The sequence below is a fragment of the Labrus mixtus genome, chromosome 6, assembly GCF_963584025.1.
Source record: "Labrus mixtus chromosome 6, fLabMix1.1, whole genome shotgun sequence".
NCBI lineage: Eukaryota > Metazoa > Chordata > Actinopteri > Labriformes > Labridae > Labrus > Labrus mixtus.
The window spans coordinates 30,889,185-30,912,351 of record NC_083617.1 but is presented as its reverse complement, the minus strand read 5'-3'; the positions used below and the strand labels follow the sequence as shown (position 1 = coordinate 30,912,351).

At 39.5% G+C, this 23,167-nt stretch overlaps 1 protein-coding gene and 1 long non-coding RNA gene across 3 annotated transcripts; both read left to right on the top strand.

The window, feature by feature from the left end:
* The first annotated feature begins 636 nt into the window (after positions 1-636).
* LOC132976051 (uncharacterized) lies at positions 637-2,017 on the top strand. The gene is made up of 3 exons (XR_009673367.1): positions 637-718; positions 1,456-1,643; positions 1,793-2,017. It is a non-coding gene; the product is annotated as an uncharacterized LOC132976051 (long non-coding RNA).
* Positions 2,018-2,300: 283 nt separating this feature from the next.
* On the top strand, positions 2,301-16,061 carry sirt1 (sirtuin 1). 2 transcript variants are annotated; one of them, XM_061040954.1, is made up of 9 exons: positions 2,301-2,685; positions 3,122-3,244; positions 3,351-3,586; positions 3,686-3,838; positions 6,809-6,956; positions 7,032-7,111; positions 14,134-14,317; positions 14,436-14,963; positions 15,208-16,061. In XM_061040954.1, exons 1-9 carry the CDS (start codon positions 2,346-2,348, stop codon positions 15,462-15,464), a joined length of 2,049 nt encoding a protein of 682 aa, XP_060896937.1. In that variant the 5' UTR covers positions 2,301-2,345; the 3' UTR covers positions 15,465-16,061. The 2 variants fall into 2 exon arrangements, with proteins under 2 accessions (XP_060896937.1, XP_060896936.1); XM_061040953.1 differs by having other exon boundaries at positions 2,303-2,685; positions 15,205-16,061.
* The last annotated feature ends 7,106 nt before the right edge of the window (positions 16,062-23,167 follow it).

Here is a 23,167-nt window from a genome sequence, read left to right as displayed (position 1 = left end):
ACGCAGCATATTCAGAAACACTGCACATTGAGAAAAACACGCAGCATATTCAGAAACACTGCACATTGAGAAAAACACGCAGCATATTCAGAAACACTGCACATTGAGAAAAACACGCAGCATATTCAGAAACACTGCACATTGAGAAAAACACGCAGCATATTCAGAAACACTGCACATTGAGAAAAACACGCAGCATATTCAGAAACACTGCACATTCTAAAGAAAATGCTCAAATCCAGAAACAAATGCAACTGCTGAAAAGTGCCCTCAGCTGTCTCATCCTCAACGTCAATATCCTGTGTTTCAGCCGTTGCATTTGCATTCTATGATGTCATAATATAAAGGCATTTTTTTGAATCATACTGTTAGGCCACGGTTACCTAGGTCACTGTTGCTGTACATGTACCGCTTTTGGCTGTGTCCGAAACATGGACTATATTACTGGACGAACCCTGAGTGACGTCACCCCTCTGTTACGGAGGCATCAAAGGAGTCTAAATCAACGGGCGCATCCATATTGGAATAATTGGATATGCTGTCTCAGTGGGGTCTCAACCTAACTTCGGATCAACCTAGCGAACAGCATTAAGGCGGGACCGGGCGGGACTTAACTCCGCCCATTCAGCTCGACGCTCCATTTCACATCAAAGCTAACGGCTAGGCTGCTAGCATCCCCTACTGCTCTCCTGCTCGTCCTGAGTTATCTCTATAAACAGTAAGTTAACTTTTCTACAACACAGTTGAAACGAATTATATTCAACCCAAATATTTAATTAAAGTCTTAAAACTACACTTTTTAAAATATACAATTATGGTTATTAGTTATAACACATTAGCAAAGTTTTATCATAAAATGTAAGAAACATTTTGAGGCTAATCTTTACATTTAAATTCTCACATTGTGTTACAAATCATTACTTGGGTGTAAGAACATGTTTAAGGATAAGAAGTCTATTTTAAAACGATAAAAGACAGAGCTTTGGTGTCTTTTTTCTTTTCGTTGTTGATAAAACTACTGTTAGACCATAGACTGTAAATAAATATGAGACATCCAGAAGAAATCAATATTACAAAGCATACAGTTCATGTTACTGTTCTGACAAAAAGAGGAATGTCTGTGTCTTATATTTACTGATGTGAACAGTGATGTGGGTGAACATGACAATTGAAAAATAAATATTTAGTATTTATTATAAGATATTTGTTTTCTATTGAACCCCGTGAAGTCATGGAGTCTGTGGACAGTGTCAGCTTCACACCAAAAACTTTAAGTATTAGAGAAAATAGTGTTTAAGACTGGCATCTATTATTAGGAGTTGCAGCTACTTTGTTAAATATTATTCCTTCAGATGTGGCTAATAACAAAAAAACACCCTGAGCTGTCACATGTAGTTAACTGTACATTTGTCTTGTCTGAGGCATTAATTGAACATCTTTGTATTTCTCCTATAGACACAGTGTGGATTATTGGTGACTGGTCCGTCGAGGTGCCCAGAGAGCTGCAGAGACAGAGGAAGAAACTTGAGCCTCAACAACATCTGCATTTGTTGGTTCTTCTGGGGTGGACTTCGGTTGCTTCTCTTCAACAACTCGCTGCGAGGGAGGTCTCCCCCGGATGGCCTGAGTGATGTCACCCACATGTTCCTGCATCGATGGCGGGCTCCATGCTTGAAATGCTGTCTCACCCTTACCTTCATTCAACCTAGCGACGGGCTGAGAGCTGGAGCTGAGGCGGGTTTTAAGTGTCCTGACAAACCGTTACACCGCGCCCACCTGTCGATCATGTCAGCTACACGCCTTATTGTGAATAACTCTTATCCTTCATCAAATCAAAACTGATGAGTCATCAAAACATTCACCCCCCCCCCCCCCATACAGTGTGTGTCGATAGAGACATGAGCTAATCACACCTATTTGTTTTTTTTAACCAGGCTGTAAACATGTTAATCTCTGCTGTAAAAACAGACTTTTTTTGAATGTAGTTTTTCAGATTAAATAAATATTTCTATATAAATGCACTCCTTTGTCTCTACTTATGAGTATACATTTTAGATTTGAAATGACAAGACTTGATGTACCGTCTTATATCTTTGACATACAGTCTTTATTATTGTTTTTTATTTGCAGTACAATATCCATCTTCATGTAGGCTACAGAGCATTTATTATCATTATTGTTGTTATTACAACATACGTCTAGTCTATTCTCGCTCCATACCAGTTGGTGGCGATAATGCACCAAAATGTTGCTTACCGGCATAAAACATCAAGAAGAAGAAGCCGAAGAAGAGGAAGGCCCTGCACGCCCTGCACTGAACACTTCACTTGCGTTTGCGGCTGAAGATGGCGGACGGGGAGAGCAGTCTTGGAACAGCCTTTCCAGGCGTATCCGAAATTGAAGAACCGGCCAAAAAGCGGTCGAAAGTCAGCCCGGCGACTGACTACGGTTTCGCCAAAGCAGACCACTTAACATGTGCCTCTGGGGTCACAGAGAGCTGGGAGGCGGGGGTAAATTGTATGCTGCCAGCGGAGAAGAAAGCAAAGCCGGCGATGGCGGTACAGCAGGCCACAACAGTGCCAGCAGGCGACAACAATGGACTGGAACTGCTGGACTCCAAGCAACATAGCGCCGTCATAAAACTAAACGCCAGCTCGACACTGAAGGCAAACGAGGAGGGTGGTGGTAAGAAAGAGACGTAGACGACTAACACTTATCACATTGTGTATTTACGCGATTCATGTTTTTCGAACTTCCGTATGGTTTGAACCGAAAGATACATTCATGTTATCCGTGAATGTTTAACTAAGTAAATCTGTATCGGGAGGCGTCTGCCTCTCAAAAAGGAATATGTATGTTTTCTTGTGTTGACAGACTGACACACCTTGACAATATTTCACGATTTAAGTGATTCCCTGACGGCACGAAACTTGGGTCGCTAACAAGCGTTTGTGAGCCGAGTTACTTTTCCACTTTCACGTTGACATAAGATGTTGATATCACAGCGAGGTTGTTGTTATTGACGTGAATTGTAATCGATTGAAGGTGGTCATTCGTGAGACAAAGACGCCAGTCCTCCTATGTTTAACTTGATCCTAGTACAATTTTTCTTTCTGCTCAGAATATTTTGGACATGAGGATCTTATCACAAACGGGTTGCCTGACACCCCGGAGCACATCAACGAGGAAGATGACAGATTATCTCATGCAAGCTCTAGCGACTGGACTCCTCAACCGCCAATAGGTTTTTAACTTTGTTATTATGAGAAACAATAATTGGAAAACATGCATAGAATTGAAGAAAAGGTACGAAAGGCACGATGGGATGAAGTTGTTGTGTTCTTGTTCAGGTTCCTACAGTTTCATCCAGCAACACATCAGAGAGGCAGATCCTAGAGCTATACTGAAGGATTTGTTGCCTGAGACTGTACTCCCACCGGATTTAGACGACATGACATTGTGGCAGATCATCATCAACATTTCAGATCCTCCAAAAAGAAAGAAGCGAAAGGATATCAATACCTTAGAAGACGTGGTCAAACTACTTCATGAAAGTAAACGGATCCTCGTGTTGACTGGTGCTGGGGTATGCATTTTTATTAGTATCATAAAGTTGTGCTTTTTGAATTACCATATATTATTGGAAACACAAATTTCAGTATTTGCTGTTTTGCTATTTTGGTAGGTGTCCGTTTCTTGTGGAATACCGGACTTTCGCTCCAGAGATGGGATTTATGCACGCCTTGCCATAGATTTTCCGGATCTTCCGGATCCTCAAGCTATGTTTGACATTGAATACTTCAGACGGGACCCAAGACCGTTTTTCAAGTTTGCAAAGGTTGGTTTATTGTCTCTTTTCTGTGCAAGTCTAAACTGAAAAATATACAACAAAAAATATTTGTCAACCCTTTCTGTTGTCCAGGTTTGTAATATACGATGTGATACATTATTACATTCTCTTGACATAATGAAAGATGCTCAGTGTTTCTCCTACAATCCATTTGGAGTGGCGGCCCGCCAGGAGAAAGGCAAGAAATACTTAAAGTAATTCATGCACACTTGTTTTATTACACAAACTTTATTGACTGACACACATTTGGTTTGTCTCCGAGGCTGCACCACAATATGAATTTTGGCTGAGCCTCTTACCTGAAGAAATGACAACTCTTTCCTTTTCATGGCAAGATCACAACTTTATCCCTATTTTTTTTTTCATACTGATCATAGACTTATTATATAGACTTATTTGCAAATTGCTTTACAGTTCAGCCACACTTATTTCCTAGTACATTTTTTTATTATTCTATTAGAGAAATGTCTTTGTATGGGTGTCTGGAGGTCTACCCCAGAACATTTTAGCACCAAAAAAAGCCTTTCCCTACAAGAGGTTGCACTAGACTTTCTTCTTGTCTGTCATTTTGACGGACAGGATCATTATAGATTATGACAGACAGGGTTCAGTCATAACCTATAATGATCCGTTATTTTCATTTCTTATATTTTTATGATAATGAGACATTGCCTATTTATTTATTAACTATTTATTTTAGCATTTGATTTATCACACCGGCAATGTTGTCATACCGTGCTTAAGCATCATTGCCCCTCATTCTCCCTCCCCATTCCCCCGCTGGCCTGCACGGCCTGCGGTCACACTGCTCCAGGACAAACCGGGCCTAAACGTCATTATACAACACATGCATGGCTTTATGTTATTATGAAAAATGTTTTTTTAAAGGGAAGCGCAGTCGTGTCCACGTCTCCACAGCGGAGAACAACACGTAGAACAACACGTAGAACATGACAGCTATTTTACTGACTGTGTGTCTTATTTTGAGTAATTTTAATCAGATACAGCCATAAAAAAAAAAAAGACGTGCAGTCGAGTCTGCATCCGCACATAGGAGAACATGACAGCTACTTTATGTCTTCACTTTGAGTCATTTTAGTCAGATACATCCAGAACAGTCTGGATTTCTTCATAATGAAGGCTGTCAACATTGTTTACCCGCATGCTTGTGCTAGTGCATGAAGTGTACCGTGCTGAAGCACACCTCTCCGAAGTGTGCCATGGCCAAGGAAGTGTATCGTGTTAGAGCACGGTACGGAGCGGTCACACTGGTCAAACGAACTGGATTGAGGGGTGAAGCGTGCTAAGGCACGGTATGGATTGCCAGTATTACCACGCACTAAGCTGTTAATGTGTAGATGGTGAAAACTAAGTTTTTAGCTTGATTTTTGTCCTCTGTTGGTGTCGTTTTGCGTTGCTGTCACTTTTGTTTACATGAGGTTAGAGCAATGGCAAACTTAACCAAACTAGTGGTGGTGTTAACACTGCTAACTGGAACTGTCTTCATTGTAGATAGGACAGTGGATAGAGTCAGAAATCGGGTATAGAGAGAGTGGTGAACGACATGTGGGAAAGGAGCCACAAGTCTGCTTTTGAACCCTGGAGGACTATGTCTGTGTATAGCCCCCTTTCCGACCAAAGGTCCCCAGAACTAAAAGGATCAGGGCCTTATCTTCAAGGAACTAAAAGGTTCCAGTGGCACATAGTTATCAGTGTTTCCACCGCTGCCTGAAGTCCCGGGAAGTTCATGCGTATCAGGCTGTATTGCTTTGAATATAGCTTAATTGATTAACAATTAGGGTTTCCTTAAAATGAGGGCTCTAATCAAAATGTTAGAAGATTTAAACTGGAAACCTCACTCCCCTGATTTAACGATACACTGAAGAAACACCTTTTAAGAAGATAAATGATATTAACCCCTGTCATGAAAGTTCACAGTGTTTCCCCTAGGTTTACAGCATTGGGGGGGATGGGGGACACGCCAACACAAACACTTGAAGGAATTTTGGTGTTCATGGGTTACTTTTAATGACAGCTGTCCTTTTCTATCGGAAAGGTATCCTTAAATTACTTCTTTCCCGGGCCGCCCCCCCCAATATAATGGTAGGGGAAACACTGGTTCATATTGAGGGGTATTTTTCGTACTTTAGCCTTTTTCACATGTGCAGTCCGGATAATATCTAGATAATCATGGGAGGACTGCTCCGGAGATTCTCCTGACCTAGCTGGTCACTTATGCACCTCACAGCTGGAGACTCTCCCTGTCAAACAGAAGGGGGGCTGGAGGGTCTCCTGAGGTAAGACAACCTCTAAAAACAACACGGAAGTAGCAGATGAAACAACAGAGTCCACTACATGACACTATGAAGAGAATATTTGCCTTTATATCAATGCTATGTTCAGTCACAAGGAATTAAAAGAGCGGCGAACAACATACTGGCGAACACAAAACATAATGCAGCCGTTTAATTACGTGCACAGAGATCGTAGAGGTCGTGTGACGACACTCTATGCACCATGCAGTAAGTCACAGTATAAACGTCACTCCCCCTCCGACTGGCCAGAGCTGAGTTCTCCCAAGAATACTAGGGGTCTTGCCGGAGAAACTCTGGGTGAAGTCTGAGCGAAAAATTTGGCTGTTTGTTTCGGCTTTCATGGACAAGTCTATTATCAGCAGATGGTCATATTTAACAAACTCAGAGCAAACTGTGAAATAAAAACACATGATGAAGTTAAACACAGCTGCAGCAAGGAATGCAGATGAACTGAGCGAACAAGTCAATGCGCAAAGATCTGAAGATAACCTACTTTCCCCTTTAATAATGTACATTCATTAAGTGCAAGTCTTGACAGTTGAATAGGTTATACTCCAGATGCAGCTCTGACTGTATACAGAGTGGTATGGTGCACTTAAAATAATACTTGTGTAACATTGTTGAATGTGTTCTTTATTTTCAGGAGATATACCCTGGTCAGTTCCAGCCATCACCTTGCCACAGATTTATATCCATGCTTGATAAACAGGGGAAGCTGCTGCGCAATTACACACAGAATATTGATACACTGGAACAAGTAGCCGGAGTTCAGCGGATTATCCAATGTCATGGTGAGTGATTGTGCTTACTCAATTTGGTAACTTTTTATTTTGGTCTGTCGAAAAGTCATTAAGTTTGAATTTCAGGGTCGTTTGCAACTGCATCCTGCCTTGTCTGTAAACATCAAGTGGATTGTGAGGCTATACGGGAAGACATCTTTAACCAGGTATTTATCCATTATAAACTGATTAGAGATAAGACTTTACACTACACTCCTACACTACTAAATGCTGCATCAATAGAGTAAGACATTGCTACTATTTGGAAAGTCCAAGTGCATCCCATGCATAACTTTTGGGGTGACAAGTGCATATTGACCATCAATTTTCTGATAACATGCTGCATTCTTCTTGCCATCAGTTCAAGTCCCTGTGCCTTTTTAGCACCCCCAAAACATTAGAGATCCTCCTCACAATGCTTCACAATTAGGAATGTTGCACATTTTGTCTCATCAAGGCCTTGCTGATTTCTTTCCAAACAGCGTTTATGATTGTGCACATAATGACAAATTTTGATTTCATAAATCCAAATGACTTTGTTTGTTAAGTTCTGAGGCTTGTCTAGGTGCTGTTTGGCATATTGTAAGTGTGGTGTTTTGTGGCATTGACACGTTAATGGCTTTGATTTGGCAACATGACCACTTCTTTGCACTTTCAACTAGTGCTGGGCGATATATCGTGAAGCTCGATTCGATCGTTATTTAATTAATGCTTGATATGGAAAAGGGAACATAGATTTTATTTTTTAAACTACTTAAAAGTTTTCTCGCGATATTTCGTTGCTCCGCGAGATTTCCGCGGCAGCGCTTGTTGCATGGAGACGAAAGGGCGGAGGAGACTCCACTCTTGCCGCTGAGTAGCCTAGCGACCAACACGGAGGGGAAAGAGAAAGATGCGAGCGAGGCCGAATTACTTCCAAAAAAAGGGCACATACCGCAGGGCTCGACATTGGCCCAATTGCATGAAAACGGTTTTAAAACCATCAGATCCCGACAAAAGTCAGACAAAAAATCACTGGAAAAGTTTTGAGTGACAGCTGGGCATGACGAAAACAGAAGGGAAAAAAGTTTAAGCCACAGTGGCAGACAGCTGGAGGAGCTGGAACACGTTAAAGTTAAAGACTAGATCATGGTAAAGATAAAAGTTATTCACAAAGCATCTTAGCCCTTAAGAGAGCTCCTTAAGTAAAGACGGCGTCGCAGGCTCCATTTGGTACCAAAGATGACATGGTATCATGTCGGGAAGAGGGGTTAATAACGCTCTCAAGTCAAATGTTAGTGTGCCCTCAGCTCTCAATTTTAAAGGTAGAGGGGATATACAGGTATCTAATGAAAGTCCACGATATACTGCATAGGGTTAGGGTTAGGGTAAGGGTTAGGGTACCATTGGTACCAAACATGACATGCTATCATGTCGGGAAGAGGGGTTAATAACGCTCTCAATTCAAGGTAGTTAAAAATTTCTCGTGCATGATATAGAGCCCGTCTTAAATTAAGGCAATGCTGCCATCTTGTGGTGACTGTCCATGATTTAAATATTCTAATTTAGAGTGTGGTTCCAATTTGTTCCACAAGGAGGTGTAACCTCCAAGTGAGACAGCTCAGAGACAGAATATTAAAAAAAAAGTCCAGAAAAAAAACATTACATAAAGTTTTAAATTCATTTGCATTTGAACAAAGGAAATAAGTATTTGATCCATGCAAAACATGACTTAGTACTTGGTAGAGTGACCCTTGTTGGCAAGCACAGAAGTCAGACGATTGTTGTAGTTGGTCACCAGGTTTGTACACATCTCAGGAGGGATTTTGGTCCACTCCTCTTTACAGATCTTCTCCAAATTCTGAAGGTTTCGAGGCTGTCACTTTGCAACTCGAGACTGGATAGGCCACTCCATGACCTTAATGTGCTTCTTCTTGAGCCACTGCCTTGGCCGTATGTTTCGGGTTGTTGTCATGCTGGAAGACCCATCCACGACCCATCCTCAGTGTTCTGGCTGAGGAAAGGAGGTTATTGTCCAAGATCTTACATTACATGGCCCCATCCATCGGCCCCTCAATGCGTGAAGTCGTCCTGTACCCTTAGCAGAGAAACAGCCCCAAAGCATAATGTTTCCACCTCCATACTTGACGGTGGAGATGGTGTTCTTGGGTTGGTATTCAGCATTTCTCTCCCTCCAAACACAACAACTCCAGTTTATGCCGAAGAGTTGAATTTGGTCTCATCTGACCACATCACCTTCTCCCAAGCCTTCTCTGAATCATTTCAGTGTTCACTGGCAAACTTCAGACGGGCCAGTACATGTGCCTTCCTGAGCATGGGTACCTTGCGGGCACTGCAGGATTTAAATCCATTATGGTGCAGTGTGTTTCCAATGGTTTTCTTGGTGACTGTGGTCCTAGCTGCCTTGAGATCATTACAAAGCTCCTCCCAAAGATCCCTCACCCTTCTCATGATCATCCTTACCCCACAAGGCGAGATCTTGCATGGAGCTCCAGACAGAGGGCGATTGATGGTTATTTGAAATTTCTTCCATTTTCTTTGCACCAACAGTGTCTCCTTCTCACCAAGCTTCTTGCTGATGGTCTTGTAGCCCATTCCAGCCTTGTGCAGGTCTACAATCTTGTCCCTGATGTCCTTTGAAAGTTCTTTGGTCTTGCCCATGGTGTTGGAGTGGTTGGAAAGGAAGAGATTGATTCTGTTGACATGTGTCTTTTTTACCCATAACGAGCAGTGATTGGGAGTACTTGAAGTGTCAGGACTAATCTGAGTAACCGGTCTGTGGGAGCCAGAATTCGTGTTGGTTTGTAGGGGATCAAATACTTATTTCCTTCGATCAAATGCAAATGAATTTATAACTTTATACAATGTTTTTTTTTTATATTCTATCTCTGTTTGTTAAAATAAAGGTACCATAAAAATTATAGACCGCTCACTTCTTTGTAATTGGTCAAACTTACAAAATCAGCAGGGGATCAAATAATTATTTCCTCCACTGTATATTTCTGTGCATATTGTGTTGAAATATGGATAAAATGTTGTTTTTGAAGAAAGAAAATGGAAATACATAAACGGATGTATAAAAATAAAGACTGGCAGAAGCGAAAAATAAAGCAAGTCCGAAAGCGTTCAGCCGTTGGATGCAAACTTAGTGTCAATGTGTTCTAGTGATCAACATATCCCGTTGTGCTCTGCACGTTATTTCGTCAAAGGGCGTGACTTTGGTGTGTGTTCAAAGTTTGATGTGCATTTTGGCAACTTGCCAAAAAAGTAAATGGTTATATCTCTGCCATGCAGTGTTCAATCATATTAAAATTTCTCATACATGATACGGGGCCTGCCCTGAACTCATCCATGATTTACATTTTTTGCTTAGTCACAGCGCCACCTGTTGACAACAGGAAGTTACTGCTTCTCAGTTAGCATTAGCCATTGCTACAAGGTAGCTCATTTCCCGCTCAGAATTGATGGGGACCATTCAAACACCTTGGCCATACAACACTTTCAAGCCCAAACGCCTACATCCAACGCTGTCGCGATACGGATGCATCATTCGCCGTCAAACAGGAAGTGGTTGTAACTCTCATATACTTTGTCTGATCTGCCTCAAATTTCACATGTATGATCAGGGTTGGCCTCTGAACACACTGACATAACTATAGTCAACTTTAACCATAGCGCCTCCTACTGCAAGGAATAAGTACAACACAATGCTCAATTTGCTCCATATTTCATAGCTATCATGACAGTGCCAGCCTGAACTGCTCTACGTCAAAATTTTCTGTGATCTTCATTACGTTGCCTAGTTCAGCATACCATAGTACGACTTTTACACAAATCGGACTGCACGGCCTGCTGCTTAGCCATGTTCCGCTGCTGCTGCACTCCCGCGGTCGCAACACACCCCGACATGCACAGGGGTACAAGGGCCCTTCATCACCGCTTGCGGTTTTAATTTAATCTTGCATCAGAATGGTTCAAGAGTAAATTGGTGGCTGTTATACTTTGAATCAAGAGTAATGTTCCTGGGCCAGTGATTACAATTGTCGGGCCAGTGATATTTTTTTTATACAGTGGAGATTCAGTTTTATAGGCTACATTTCTAAACTTTAATACGATAGATATCGTATCGAATATCGACATTAGGCAAAAAAATATTGTGATATCAAATTTAGGCCATATCGCCCAGCACTACTTTAAACCTGAAAAAACTAGAGAATAAAGCATATATTAGAATCATTTTGCTATGAACACTAAAAACAGTTGCAAGTTCAACTAATTTTGCAAGTTCATTTTCCTGCAATGTCATTGACAAAATAAAGCCTAAAAAAGTATTTTATCCCAACATTCTTAAAAAGCTGCCACAAAATGAAGACATTTTAGGCCGCAACAATCACAATTTAAAGCAGCAAGTCATAGATGAAATCAATATCCACCCAGGAGGATGTCATCCTTGGTATTAAGTATCAATTCTCCACTTACAGATCACCAAACAACACATTTTTAATTTTCTATTGTCTGAATTAAACCTACAGGCATTTGCAGGGATCTCGACAGGCCAACTAGAACCCTGCCCTTACCCCGAATCCACTTCATATAGGGTGATTAACTAGAAAGCTATGAACTAAGTGTGTAGTTTATAAACACTATGTTTCCCTTTTGTTTCATAGACCCAGTAGAAGAAGCGCTTCTTGTACAATTGACTAAAAAGTAAGATGCATTATTAAACAGGAAAACAATAAACTTGAAACAACTGAATTTAATTGGGCTAATGGGTGTTGGTGGTATATCAGCTCATGTTATTGTTTGGCACATATCAACAATCTTTTCTCGTCATTATCTGTGCTCTTCAGGAACAAACAGCGTCTCTGTGTGCAGGTGATTTTTGCCTGTATTTAAATTATCTTTTTATCTTTTTATGTGGATAAAAACTGTCCAATTTCCATGCAAAAATGACTTAAAAAACACTGCTGTTAACAGCCATGCACAGTTAAGGCAATATTACTTCCATCTGCTAAGAGTAAGTTGTAACTTTGCTGCAGTACAAGATATGAAACGCTCAAGATTTTTACTGATCATGGTAACAATTCCAGCTCTGGACAATCTAAAAGTAAATTGTCTGTAAATAAAGTGTTAATATAGCCTTACTTTGACGTAGCTATTATTAATTTAAACAGGTCTAGGCTATCCGAGGCTCAAACTTGGCATGGTAGGGCATACACTTTCCACAAATGGAGGTGGTCTGGACCCATGGCACCCGACAGCCAGGGATGGGAGAGTTACTTTTTCTGGACGAGCTGCTTGACTCCAGTAAGGAAGATAAGTTACAAATTTATCGATACCGGTACTGTTTATCAATACCGATACTTATCGATACTACTTTCATTATTTGGTGTAAAAACTAAACACATGACATGAAAATGTCTAAATGTATGCATGTTGGCAGCACGGAGCAGCAACATAAAAACGGTCCTTTAGTCCTGCAACCTGATGTAAAGCTGCAGGTAACAACACTCGGGTAAATCATTGAAGTCAATGAGCACCATCTCTCTGTTAACAGTGACAGGGTGACAGCTGTCTTGTATGAAAGATCCTCTGCAGGCTGCAGAGGCAGCGGTTGATCCTCGGTATAGGAGCAGAAAATTATTATTTGATCAGAATCTCGTTAATGCAAACTATTTTATTAATAGTAATAATATCATTTTATTAACGTAATAAGAAGCAGGTTGTAATTGAGTGACTGCTCTGCTGTTTGGCCGACAGCAGCACTTATGGAAAGTCCTGCATTGCAAAAGAGGGACGAACGTAAATACTGATAAGAGCACTGTTTGTCCATGAGCTTTACAGTACTCCCAATACCGGCCAATCATGTACCGGTACCAAAAGGCAACAGTGTGGCTCAGTTGGTAGAGTCGGTCATCTCTCAACTGTAAAGTTGGGGTTTGGATCCCCAGTTCCTGCAGCCACTACACAGCTCTATACAAGTTCAAGTGCAGTTACAATTAACCATTTACCAAGTACGGATGGCTCATCTCCACAATAATCAAGAGCAAACTGAGATCCTAATTATGAAAAACAATCTAGTAATCATGAGACAAGAGGTCTTTTTGGTGTATGTGAGCAATGGGTTTCAGTTATGAAACGACAGATCATTTTTAGATTCTCCGATTTTGTATTTTAAATTGAATATTTAAAGAACCAAATATACATTGATTGTCTAGCTCATATCTTCACCTTATTCCATGTTATGTACAAGAGTCCCAACTTAAACACAGTTATCAATGAAACCAGCAAGACTACTGTCAACAGCAAGGTAGTGCTTCTGTATTACAGTGGTCGTCCCCCCCCCCCTTACAAAATTTCAAAAATTAAGCCACATTTGGTAGGCATAGGTTTCACGTCTAGACCTACAGGAGGAAAAAAACTATTGGACCCTTATTGTGAACCCCACCAAAAGACACCATTCTAAATTTAGATTAAAAAACAGTATTAATGGCTATTTCCAGGAGACTTTAACAAACTCCTTCTAGTGCCTTATTCAGATCCATATAAAATAAATTGCCATATTACATGTCTTGCCATGAAACAGGATGCTGCTGTAACAAGCTGTTGAAATTGAGCCAATGCCAACTTTCATTAATACCAATACTTTCTGAATAACAGAGTTTTATTAAGAACCGATTTTCTCCACACGTGAAGAAGTGAGGCTGTATGTGTCTGGGAAAGCTCTGTTCAGTACTCTGCTTTCACTCCACCACAGGCGATAGGTGTGTGTTTGTGCTGTTCTGAGCTCAGCTCACCAGTCATTGTGGGAATGCCAAAAATGTGTTTACTTTCATGGTGAGAAGCAGAGCAAAGACTGTTGTTGCTTACATTTTAGCTGCTAGTCTAGCTAGAGCAAAATATGGCATTATTTTACTTAAATCCCCCAACAGTCAGGATGTAAAAGACGTAGCAGGGGAGCAAACGTGTCCAAGTTTGGCAAAGCGTCTTGCAAACAGACATGCCAACTTTTTTAAAGAGCAACAGGTTGGTTTATTTTGTGGTTTGTGTAAAGTCTACTTAAGATGTCATACAAATCCAGACCCCAATCATACACACCAAGGCCCCAATCTTAATAAAGATGATGTTGGAATGTCATTCCATTAACACAATGTTTATTTAAAATTGTAATAAAATCACTGTTCTGCAGGATGTCCCTCATTGTCAACAATGTGAAGACATTCCTCTGGCAATAATGAAACCGGACATTGTCTTCTTTGGAGAGAATCTTCCAGAAATGTTCCACAGAGCCATGAAGCAGGACAAGGATGAGGTGGACCTATTGATAGTCATTGGCTCTTCACTTAAAGTCAGACCAGTTGCCCTCATCCCAAGTATGTCAAGTTTGAATGGATCAATTTTTTGTTTTTTGTTTTCTTTGAACATTTCTTTACTATTCCAGTTTGTCTATACATTCAATATATATATGACTGTGTGCTTCATCCTGTGCAGACTCTATTCCTCATGAAGTGCCTCAGGTCCTGATCAATAGGGAGCAGCTCCCTCACCTCAACTTTGATGTGGAGTTACTTGGGGACTGTGATGTAATTGTCAACGAGATCTGTCATCGGTTGGGTGGAGACTTTGAGCAACTCTGTTATAATACTGCAAGACTCTCTGAAATCATAGAGAAACCCCCTCGGTTATCAAATAAGCTACCAAGTGAGGCCTTGCCTGGTAAGAGCAATGCAGCACAGGAGGAGCAGAAGAAAATCAGTACAGACACAGTAACTCCGCCTTCAGAGGAGACGCAGAGTCCAAATGTCACAGAGGCTGCTGGCAATAGTACAACATCTCCAAGACCTTGTTCAAATGCTCAGTGTCCATGTAAAGAGACAGCTGAGCCTTCAGAGTGTTCAACAGAAGATGCACTTAAAGAGACAGCGACTTCAGAAAAGAGCCAAGACTCCAACATTGAAAGTCGAAGACGATGCTGGATGACTCATATCAACAAAAGTCCAATCAGCAAACGCCTTGAGAGTAAGCTTTAGACAGTGATAGATATAGAAATATTTTTTGTTATAGTTGAGAGTGGGAGACTTTTCATGTATTAATTGAAAAAGTCTAAAAACAGTGTTTATTACCTCATACAGCAGCCAAGTACATGCTTATCTAAATCATTATAAATGTCAGTCATAAAGTAGACGACAAATGGATTTCTTGTAATAGATTTTCTCCAAATATTGATTTTTAACTTTTTTAATTCATTTTTGTTTTACAGCAGGACAGTACCTTTTTCAGGCACCAAATCACTACATCTTCCATGGGGCAGAAGTTTACACTGATTCTGAAGATGAGACATCAAGCTCCTGTGGCAGTGATAGTGAAGTCTCTGAATGCAGCGCAGTTGAGATGGATGAAGACAGTGAGACAGAGGAAGTCACACTTGCAGTGGATGAAGAGACATGCCTCAAAGACGCAATACATCACAGTAAAGCTAATGAACCCACAACATGTATGCAGAAAGACCATGCATCTTAAAAGACTCAGAGCTCTCCACACCTTTAAGAGTAAAGTACCCATTACCCGGCACTAATTATATGTATATGTGCGTTTCGTATATTTTTGACGATACAATTATTTTTCATAAAGTTGCAATTGATTGATAACTTAATGTGAATAAGCAGCAAGCTTGTTTCTTGCTTGTGTGTGTTTTTTCCCCTGTCCAATTAGGACTCATGAATCCAGTCCTTAATCCCACACACTAATTACAATTTCTTAGAATTTGTTTATTTTCATCGTACCTCATTTTGGTCTCACTTTCAGAGATGTATTAAAATCTTACCTTTTAGGATGTACAATGAATCAACACTAGATAGGCCATTTATTCTTAAATTGCCGTCATTACAAGTCAAGACAACAAATTAGTTAGTCTATAGTATATCAGATTTGGTTTATGAGCTTTTTCATGTTACCTTTGACAAACAGATATTTTCAGCTTAAAACCATTTAAATTGGGACTACTATGAATTTTAGACACATTCATTGTTAACTTCACAATACTTCACGTATTTTGTAATGTACAATATAAAAAGTTAAGCTGTACCCCTTCATGAGGGTAAATGCTGTAAAACAAGATATTTTTTTTCAATTTAATTTTCACCAAAGAACACTTGATAAACATATTCTGGTTGTCACAATCTTTGTATGCTTAGCTTTATATCCTGAAAAAATTACAATGGCACAAGTGTTCCATCGGACATTTGGCAGCTGCCATTTTAATGTCAATCCTCTTAATGTAACCCTATGCGAGAAATACTCATGAATGAGTAGATGTTATTTCTTTCCTGTTTAAGTTTAAAATCAAGGCTTTTAAATATGTTCAATGCATTGACATCAGAAAAACTGACCTTTCCCCCCTCTTAAAACTGGTTTGGCTAATAGAATAGGTTGAACAGATATACAGTCAAGCCAATGTGTTAATGAAGTACTACAAAATGAACTTGCTATTTTTAAGTTCAAGTTTTTTTGACTTCTGATGAGTTTTACTTCATGTAAATGTTACCCTCACTAAGGTTCTAAATTTACATATAAAAAAAGCAGTCATCTGGGACTCATTTATAACTGGGTGTGCAAAAAAAATGGGGCCTGTCATATGCCATTTCCCAGGTAAAGTGTGTGCAACAGTAAGCAAACTGACCTAGGCGTACATTCTGGAGGCAGGGGTAAATTGGTGACACAGATGGTGAGGTGCTGAATTGAAACCAGAATGTATATTAATGTGTCACATTTTATTTCACTAAATATCAAACTTAACTGACTGATCCACATCATCACTAGCATTACAAATGGCAGTTTAATCTATATGCGTGCATGTAGTTAGCCATTTTCCATGAATAACTTTTAAATATGGAAATATATAAACGTTAAAAAAAAATTCCGCCACATTTCATCAACGTGGTCTCACCTTCATTATCCCAGAACGTAGGTGACTGGATGGTAGCCTACTTATGTAACCACTTATGTAGAAATCCAAAGTAGAATAGAACAAAAACCATAGTGCCACCAGTTTTTATTTTTATTTATCTCTTAATATCCTCAATGAATCATTTAGTGTGATATTTAGTTTTAATAAAGATAACTGAGCTGTAAGACGCACAGAGACACGGCATGGCTGTCACATATTTTTCCTTCTCGTTAGTCAGCACATAATCACCTGCACGTATGTGTTGTGTCGATAAGTAAAGTTTGGAAATTAAGTCGGGCAGGTTACACAATCATTAGCAGAGGTGCTGCTTGTCAACAGTCAAGGCAGGCAACTGCTTGGGGCCCGAGACCAGTAGGGGGCCCCAAGGGCTGACAAACTTTTAACCAAAGCAGGGGCCCAAAATGTGGCCTAAATTTGACAATGACCTCCCTTCTGACAGCACTCACTCTTCTTGACCTGCTAAGCGTTGCACCAATTATTGCTATGAGAGTTTGTCAAAGAAAAATGAGGAGGAATTATCCGTCAATCGAAGAGAAAAAAGAGGAGGAGCGTCAAGACACTGGCAGACTTGATGGTGATGAACGCCAGTTGGAGGGCCCCCCAATTAATTTTTGCCTAGGGTCCTAATAGACTCTAGAATCGCCCCTGATCATTAGATGGTAAATGGACTTGAGCTTATATATTGCTTTTCTAGTCTTCCGACTACTCAGAGCGCTTTTATACTGCAGGTCACACCCACCCATTCATACACTGATGGTAGTGATCGCTATGTAGTATCATCCATCAGAAGTAACTAATGCCATTCATACACCAGCATTAAAGCAAAGGGAGCAATTCAGGGTTAGGTGTCTTGTCCAAGGACACATCGGACATGTTGCCCAGCTGGGGATTGAACCCTTGACCTTCCTGTTGAGAGGTGACGACTCTACCAACTGAGCCACAGCCGCCTATTAGGACTATATTTACTTGTAATTAGTGCACACAGAGTTTGCCAGGATAAAATGTGGCCAAGAATTAAAAGTTGTCGTTCATTTATTAAACTTCTGATTAATAATATCCTAGACATTGGGGAGACTACGTACTGATAGCACTCTGATATTTATGAAGAAATCAGTATGGGTCCCGTAAACGTAGATACACTCGTGCGTACAATGATGAATGTGAATTGAGCAGCAAGGCGATGTCATTCTCTCATTTTACTTTTCTTTGTCACCCTCCTGCTGCAGTAAACAAACAATATTCTCTTTCTGACTTCCACCTCGTTCACGAGCACATCCATTTCTGGGTCAGAATGTTAATTGACTTCTTCCATCTTCTTAGTCTATGAGCCAGTCCAGATTTGCCACTGAAGGCAAAACTTAGTAATCGTTTTTGAAAATGGGGTTAGGTTTTAGGGTTTTAATTAAACACAGTCCTGCAATTTGGTCACAGTACTTTGTTAAAAGTGATGGTGCTGCTCGAGTAGTGTGCCATCTAGTAACCTACCTGGTAGTGTTTGCCCACTGCAGGATACCAATGGTATGCACCCTTCAAAGGCAAAGTGCCTACACAATCTGTCAGTAGACAGTCCCTACTATCTGTGCTGTATACTGTTAGTACCTACTGTTCAGTAGGCATGCACAGTAGGCAGATATTTGTTCCTACTTTGTCTGATTCATTCAGTGTGGAAGTGTCCGCCTCATGTTATTGACACTCCAACTCAGATGTGATCTGCACGATGGCTCAGTAAATAATACAAAACTTCACATTGCATGTAAACAATTGAACAACTTAACATTTGAAAGGCACGTTACCCAAACCAGCTGCATCCATCCTTGATTTTGTTTTTTCATCCTCATTTGTTTTGATTTAGAGGCGCACGTGAAGTGATGTTTTACATTTAATTTCGCACAGCATTGTGGGTGTTGAAATAAAACTAATTTCCTGGAAGGATGCATCCAAACCATACTGCACAAAACCTGGAGGTTAGTATCCATACTGAAATGTTCAGTCTACTGAGTTGGACCCCAAAAATGGCCACTGAATGACTACGAGGGTTCAGTCTACTGAAAAGTCTGCACTCTCATGAGCGAGGATCGAGGAAATAACTGAGGAGCTATGATCAAGGAAACATGAGACCAGGGGTGCATTCGAATTGTCTTTTTTGCTTAGGAAGGTTCCTAACTGAGTGAAATGACCCCCACAATTCCTTGCGGCCGCAACATTTAAAGCGACTTGCGCATACAACCGTTCAAGAAAACTAATGATGACTGACTGAAGGAATTGTGGGGCGGCATATCTCATCTCCTTTTGTAAAGGATGGTCCAGTGTATCATAAGCTAAAGGAGGTTATAAAGGAAGCATTGACCCACCTTTCCTTAGCTTTTAGAACATTTTGAACTGCTCTTATCATGGCCGCAATTTAGATGCTTCCGGGTCATTTCACTCAGTTAGGAACCTTCCTAAGCAAAAATGAAAAATCGAAAAAAAAAAAATCCTCGCTCATCGGTGCCGAAATAAGAGGACCTTTCTGAATAGCCACAGTTCAGTTTGGAGTGCAGACTTTTCAGTAGGGGTCTTCAGTAGACAGAACCCACAGCAAAAATGACAATTCGAATGCACCCGTAGCGTCCTTTATGAATTCTCCTATCCTTAACCTCATGACGTTTTCCCAGTGGTTAAGGTAAAGAGGATAGTGAAAGGGGATAGGAGGGACAATTCGAATCCACACCAGCCTACTCGCCTTCCAGGAAGACTTTTTACTAACAGACGCCCCCATCTCGAATATCACTCATTGATTGGACGCTGCAGAGGATCAGACTTCAGTGAAACTTATCAACATCAGCTGGATCCTCTGTGATTGCTGCCATGTTTGTTTGTTTGGCGGGAAATCGCCTAGTCTGGCAACCCTGCACGACCAAAGCAATGGTTTGTGACTCCAGCGTTAATCCCGCCCACTGAGTTTGATGGGAGAGGGTGACAGATAAAATTATTTCATGATGCACTGCTGGAGCAGGAAACATGAAATAATTAAATAAATAGTGGAATAAATAGATGTGTTTTTACATAGAATGAATTAACATTTTAAATAATTATTTAAACATTTATTTAATTATTTATGTATTTCATAAATTATTTATTTATTTATTACCAATTTTAAATAATTAATGACACATTTAAATAATTATTTAATTATTTAATAACATGCATTTAATTAATTAAATAATTATATATTTATTTATATATTTGTTGATTTATTTCCAATATTAAATAATTGATGACACATTTAATGATTTAATTAATTATATATTTATATATTTCATTTTGGCACTTTTAGTCCTCCATAAAGTGCTGCAGGATTTAATAATTAAATGTAATAAATCCTTCAGCCTCTTTGTATTTACATACATGTGGGGTTATTGTCCTCAAAAACACATGCATGGACACCAGTATAATGGTTAAGAGTGTTGTGGATTTTGTCACTAAAGTATAATGTTTGAAGTCGAGTATGTTCACAGTTATGTGTGAAAAGTAGAAATGTTAAGCTGTACACTAGCATGCTAGGCTAGCTCACCTTGTGCTAATGCATAGTAACATTATGGAGCACGTGGAAAAGCTGAGACACATTAAAGGGGTTTGTTATGTTTTGCTAATGATTCAGAAATCATACAGAGAGCTAATGTGAACATTCCATGTTCTTAAGTATGTGTCTATGTTGCTTGTTGACTTAAAATAGAGACAGAGGTGAATGTGAGATATTTGAGATTGAGTAGGCTAATTTATGTAGGCTAAGGAAAAACCACAGCTATTCAGGTTAACATTATATATTGTTTTATGTGTCATGCAATGTAAATGTAATATTAGTTACAGAGAAGATGTATGTTTAATATGTAAAGGAAACCAAGAATAAATCCTGCAGCCGAGCTGAACGCAAGTCTAACTTCGCTTCCTCTTTGTATTTACAAACAGATAGACCACTGCAGGGTAAAGACACACTCCTCCCTGGCACCCCTAGGCCAGGTCAGGTGAGCAACATATGCATCCTGTTTTGTGGGAAATTTGATCCAAATAAAAAATTGTCAATAAAACTGAGACATCCTTAGTGTTTATAAAATACAGAGTTTACTCTCAGAATATCAGTTTGTTTTAGCAGACTGCAGGTTGTTCTTCATGTGCAGGTGTTTGTTTTCAGGTAAAGTACACAGACTAAACATTGTTACTGTGTGTATTTTATTAGAAATAATACAGTGTGTATTTGTGCGGACATAAACAGCTGTTAAAGCTGACTGACAGCTGAGCGAGGATCAGCTGATGTCATCATCACAAACAGACGTTGATTCATCTGATGCTACAGAGGAAAGGACGTCTACTGTCTCTTAATTCATATTGCCTCATTCCTCTCTCCTCTGCTTCGTTTCCTCGCGTCACTCCATGAATCTCTGTTGGGAGAGACTAAGATGCAAGTGGAGGAGGCAAGTGGAGGACACTTGGATGCAATTAAGGGAACTGAGACATAGGCTACACACAGTCTTCAAAGCACTCAGCCATGATATCCTTAGTAGACCGCTCTTGTTGCATTGAACATTCTTCTTCTTGTACATGAAGTCTAAGAAGTACTAAGGCAAACTATGTCAGGAGAATAATAGTGTACTGACTTTGATGTCTGTTTTTACCAGACATCATTTACACAAATCCAATTTAACACTATCTGCAAGAGGGACATAGTTCTCTTTATTCAGGTTTTCCAGGTGAGGAGTGATATTTATTCCTGTTTTTGATGTAGTTTCTGAGCTGTGAGGGAATTGGTCTCTCTGCCCGACTTTAAGTAAAATGGTTACTGATTTGGTTGCATGTCCCTGTCTTAAGATATTTACATTTATGGACACATTTATTGTATATCTTCTATGTTTCCTTGTTGTTTTATTGTCGTCTTGTCCACAATTTTTTATACTGCTGTCATGGCCAGTTCTACCATGTAGAAGATGTTGTTGATCACAACAGGACTATAACCTGGTAAAACAATGGTTAATTAAAAAAGTGACTCGACTGTTGTCCCTTTCTCTCTCCTGCAGGAATTTGGGATCGAGAACACCTGCTTGTTATTGTTTCTGGATACACTTATTGTAATTGTTGCAATTATTGTTGACCTTTTTATGGATAAATGAATGTTGAGTTTTGTATTTAAGTTTGATTTGGTACAATATTTATACATTATAAATAATCATTATATTGAGTAGAAGTGATTATTTTGAAGTTGCTTCAGAAGTAATGTTTGACTGTCATTTAGAAGTGTGTACATCAGTAAGCATGGAGTCTACAATTCAATTCAAGTTTATGATGAACTTTAAATATTTTTGTAGCATGCAGCCAATGAGGTTATTTAAGGTAAATTATACTCACATGCTATGCATGTTATAGTTAATGTTTGAAATTTTTGAAATTGTCTGATAATTGTACTGTGTTAAGTTTTCTCGGTGGATTAGGAGAAGAAGATTCAAACAAACCAGTTACAAGAAAGCCACTTGTGTCTGCCTATGCTTGGTGGGAATTACACAAAGGACCCCTACAACTTAATTGTATATCAGTGTTACAACCCTTTTAAGATTTTGTCTAGAGAACTAAAGGAGTAACATAACAAATTTGTGAAATCAAAATAATTGAGGGGAAAATACTGCCATTTAAAAAAAAAAAATCAAACCCAAACCTAATGCTCTACCAACTGAGCTACAGGAACCCATGAACCTTTGAATTAAACAATAATTTTAAACCTGCAATATTCAGATTTATTTGAAGTATGCTAAATAGTGCATTAAATAATTAAATTAAATAATGCATCATTTGCATATTGCAACATATTTCAGAAAACTTGCAATGAAAAAAAGAATTGTCTTAATGTTATTCTCAACTGGGAACGTTTCATGGCAATATCTATTACAGTAGCTATATCTACTGTCTAGTTCACTTTTTTACCCTATTCACCTGCAGCGTGTCCCTTTAAGGGGGTGGGGTATCACTTTGATGAATTTCAGCCAACTTGGTCCAAAGTGTGCTTTTTTTCCTTCGTCTAATTACACAAATTTTGATGTAGTGTTTATAAAATTGACCATGTTTAGTTTAACTTGAAGCCAATCACTTAAGTGTATTGTCTACTCTTCGCCCATGCTAGAAGTTAAAACAGACCCTACTCTTGAAAACGGTAGCTGATTGTGAAGGGGTTTATTGCCTACTTGAATGGAATTGCAACAAGTAAGCAGTTTATATCAGATTAAAATAATAA

Coding starts and splice junctions, on each gene's coding strand:
- sirt1 (XM_061040953.1), top strand. CDS start 2,346: ATGGCGGACGGGGAGAGCAGTCTTGGAACAGCCTTTCCAGGCGTATCC. Junction 2,686..3,121: donor GGCAAACGAGGAGGGTGGTG/GTAAGAAAGAGA, acceptor CTTTCTGCTCAG/AATATTTTGGACATGAGGAT. Junction 7,112..14,133: donor GGGAAGACATCTTTAACCAG/GTATTTATCCAT, acceptor ACTGTTCTGCAG/GATGTCCCTCATTGTCAACA.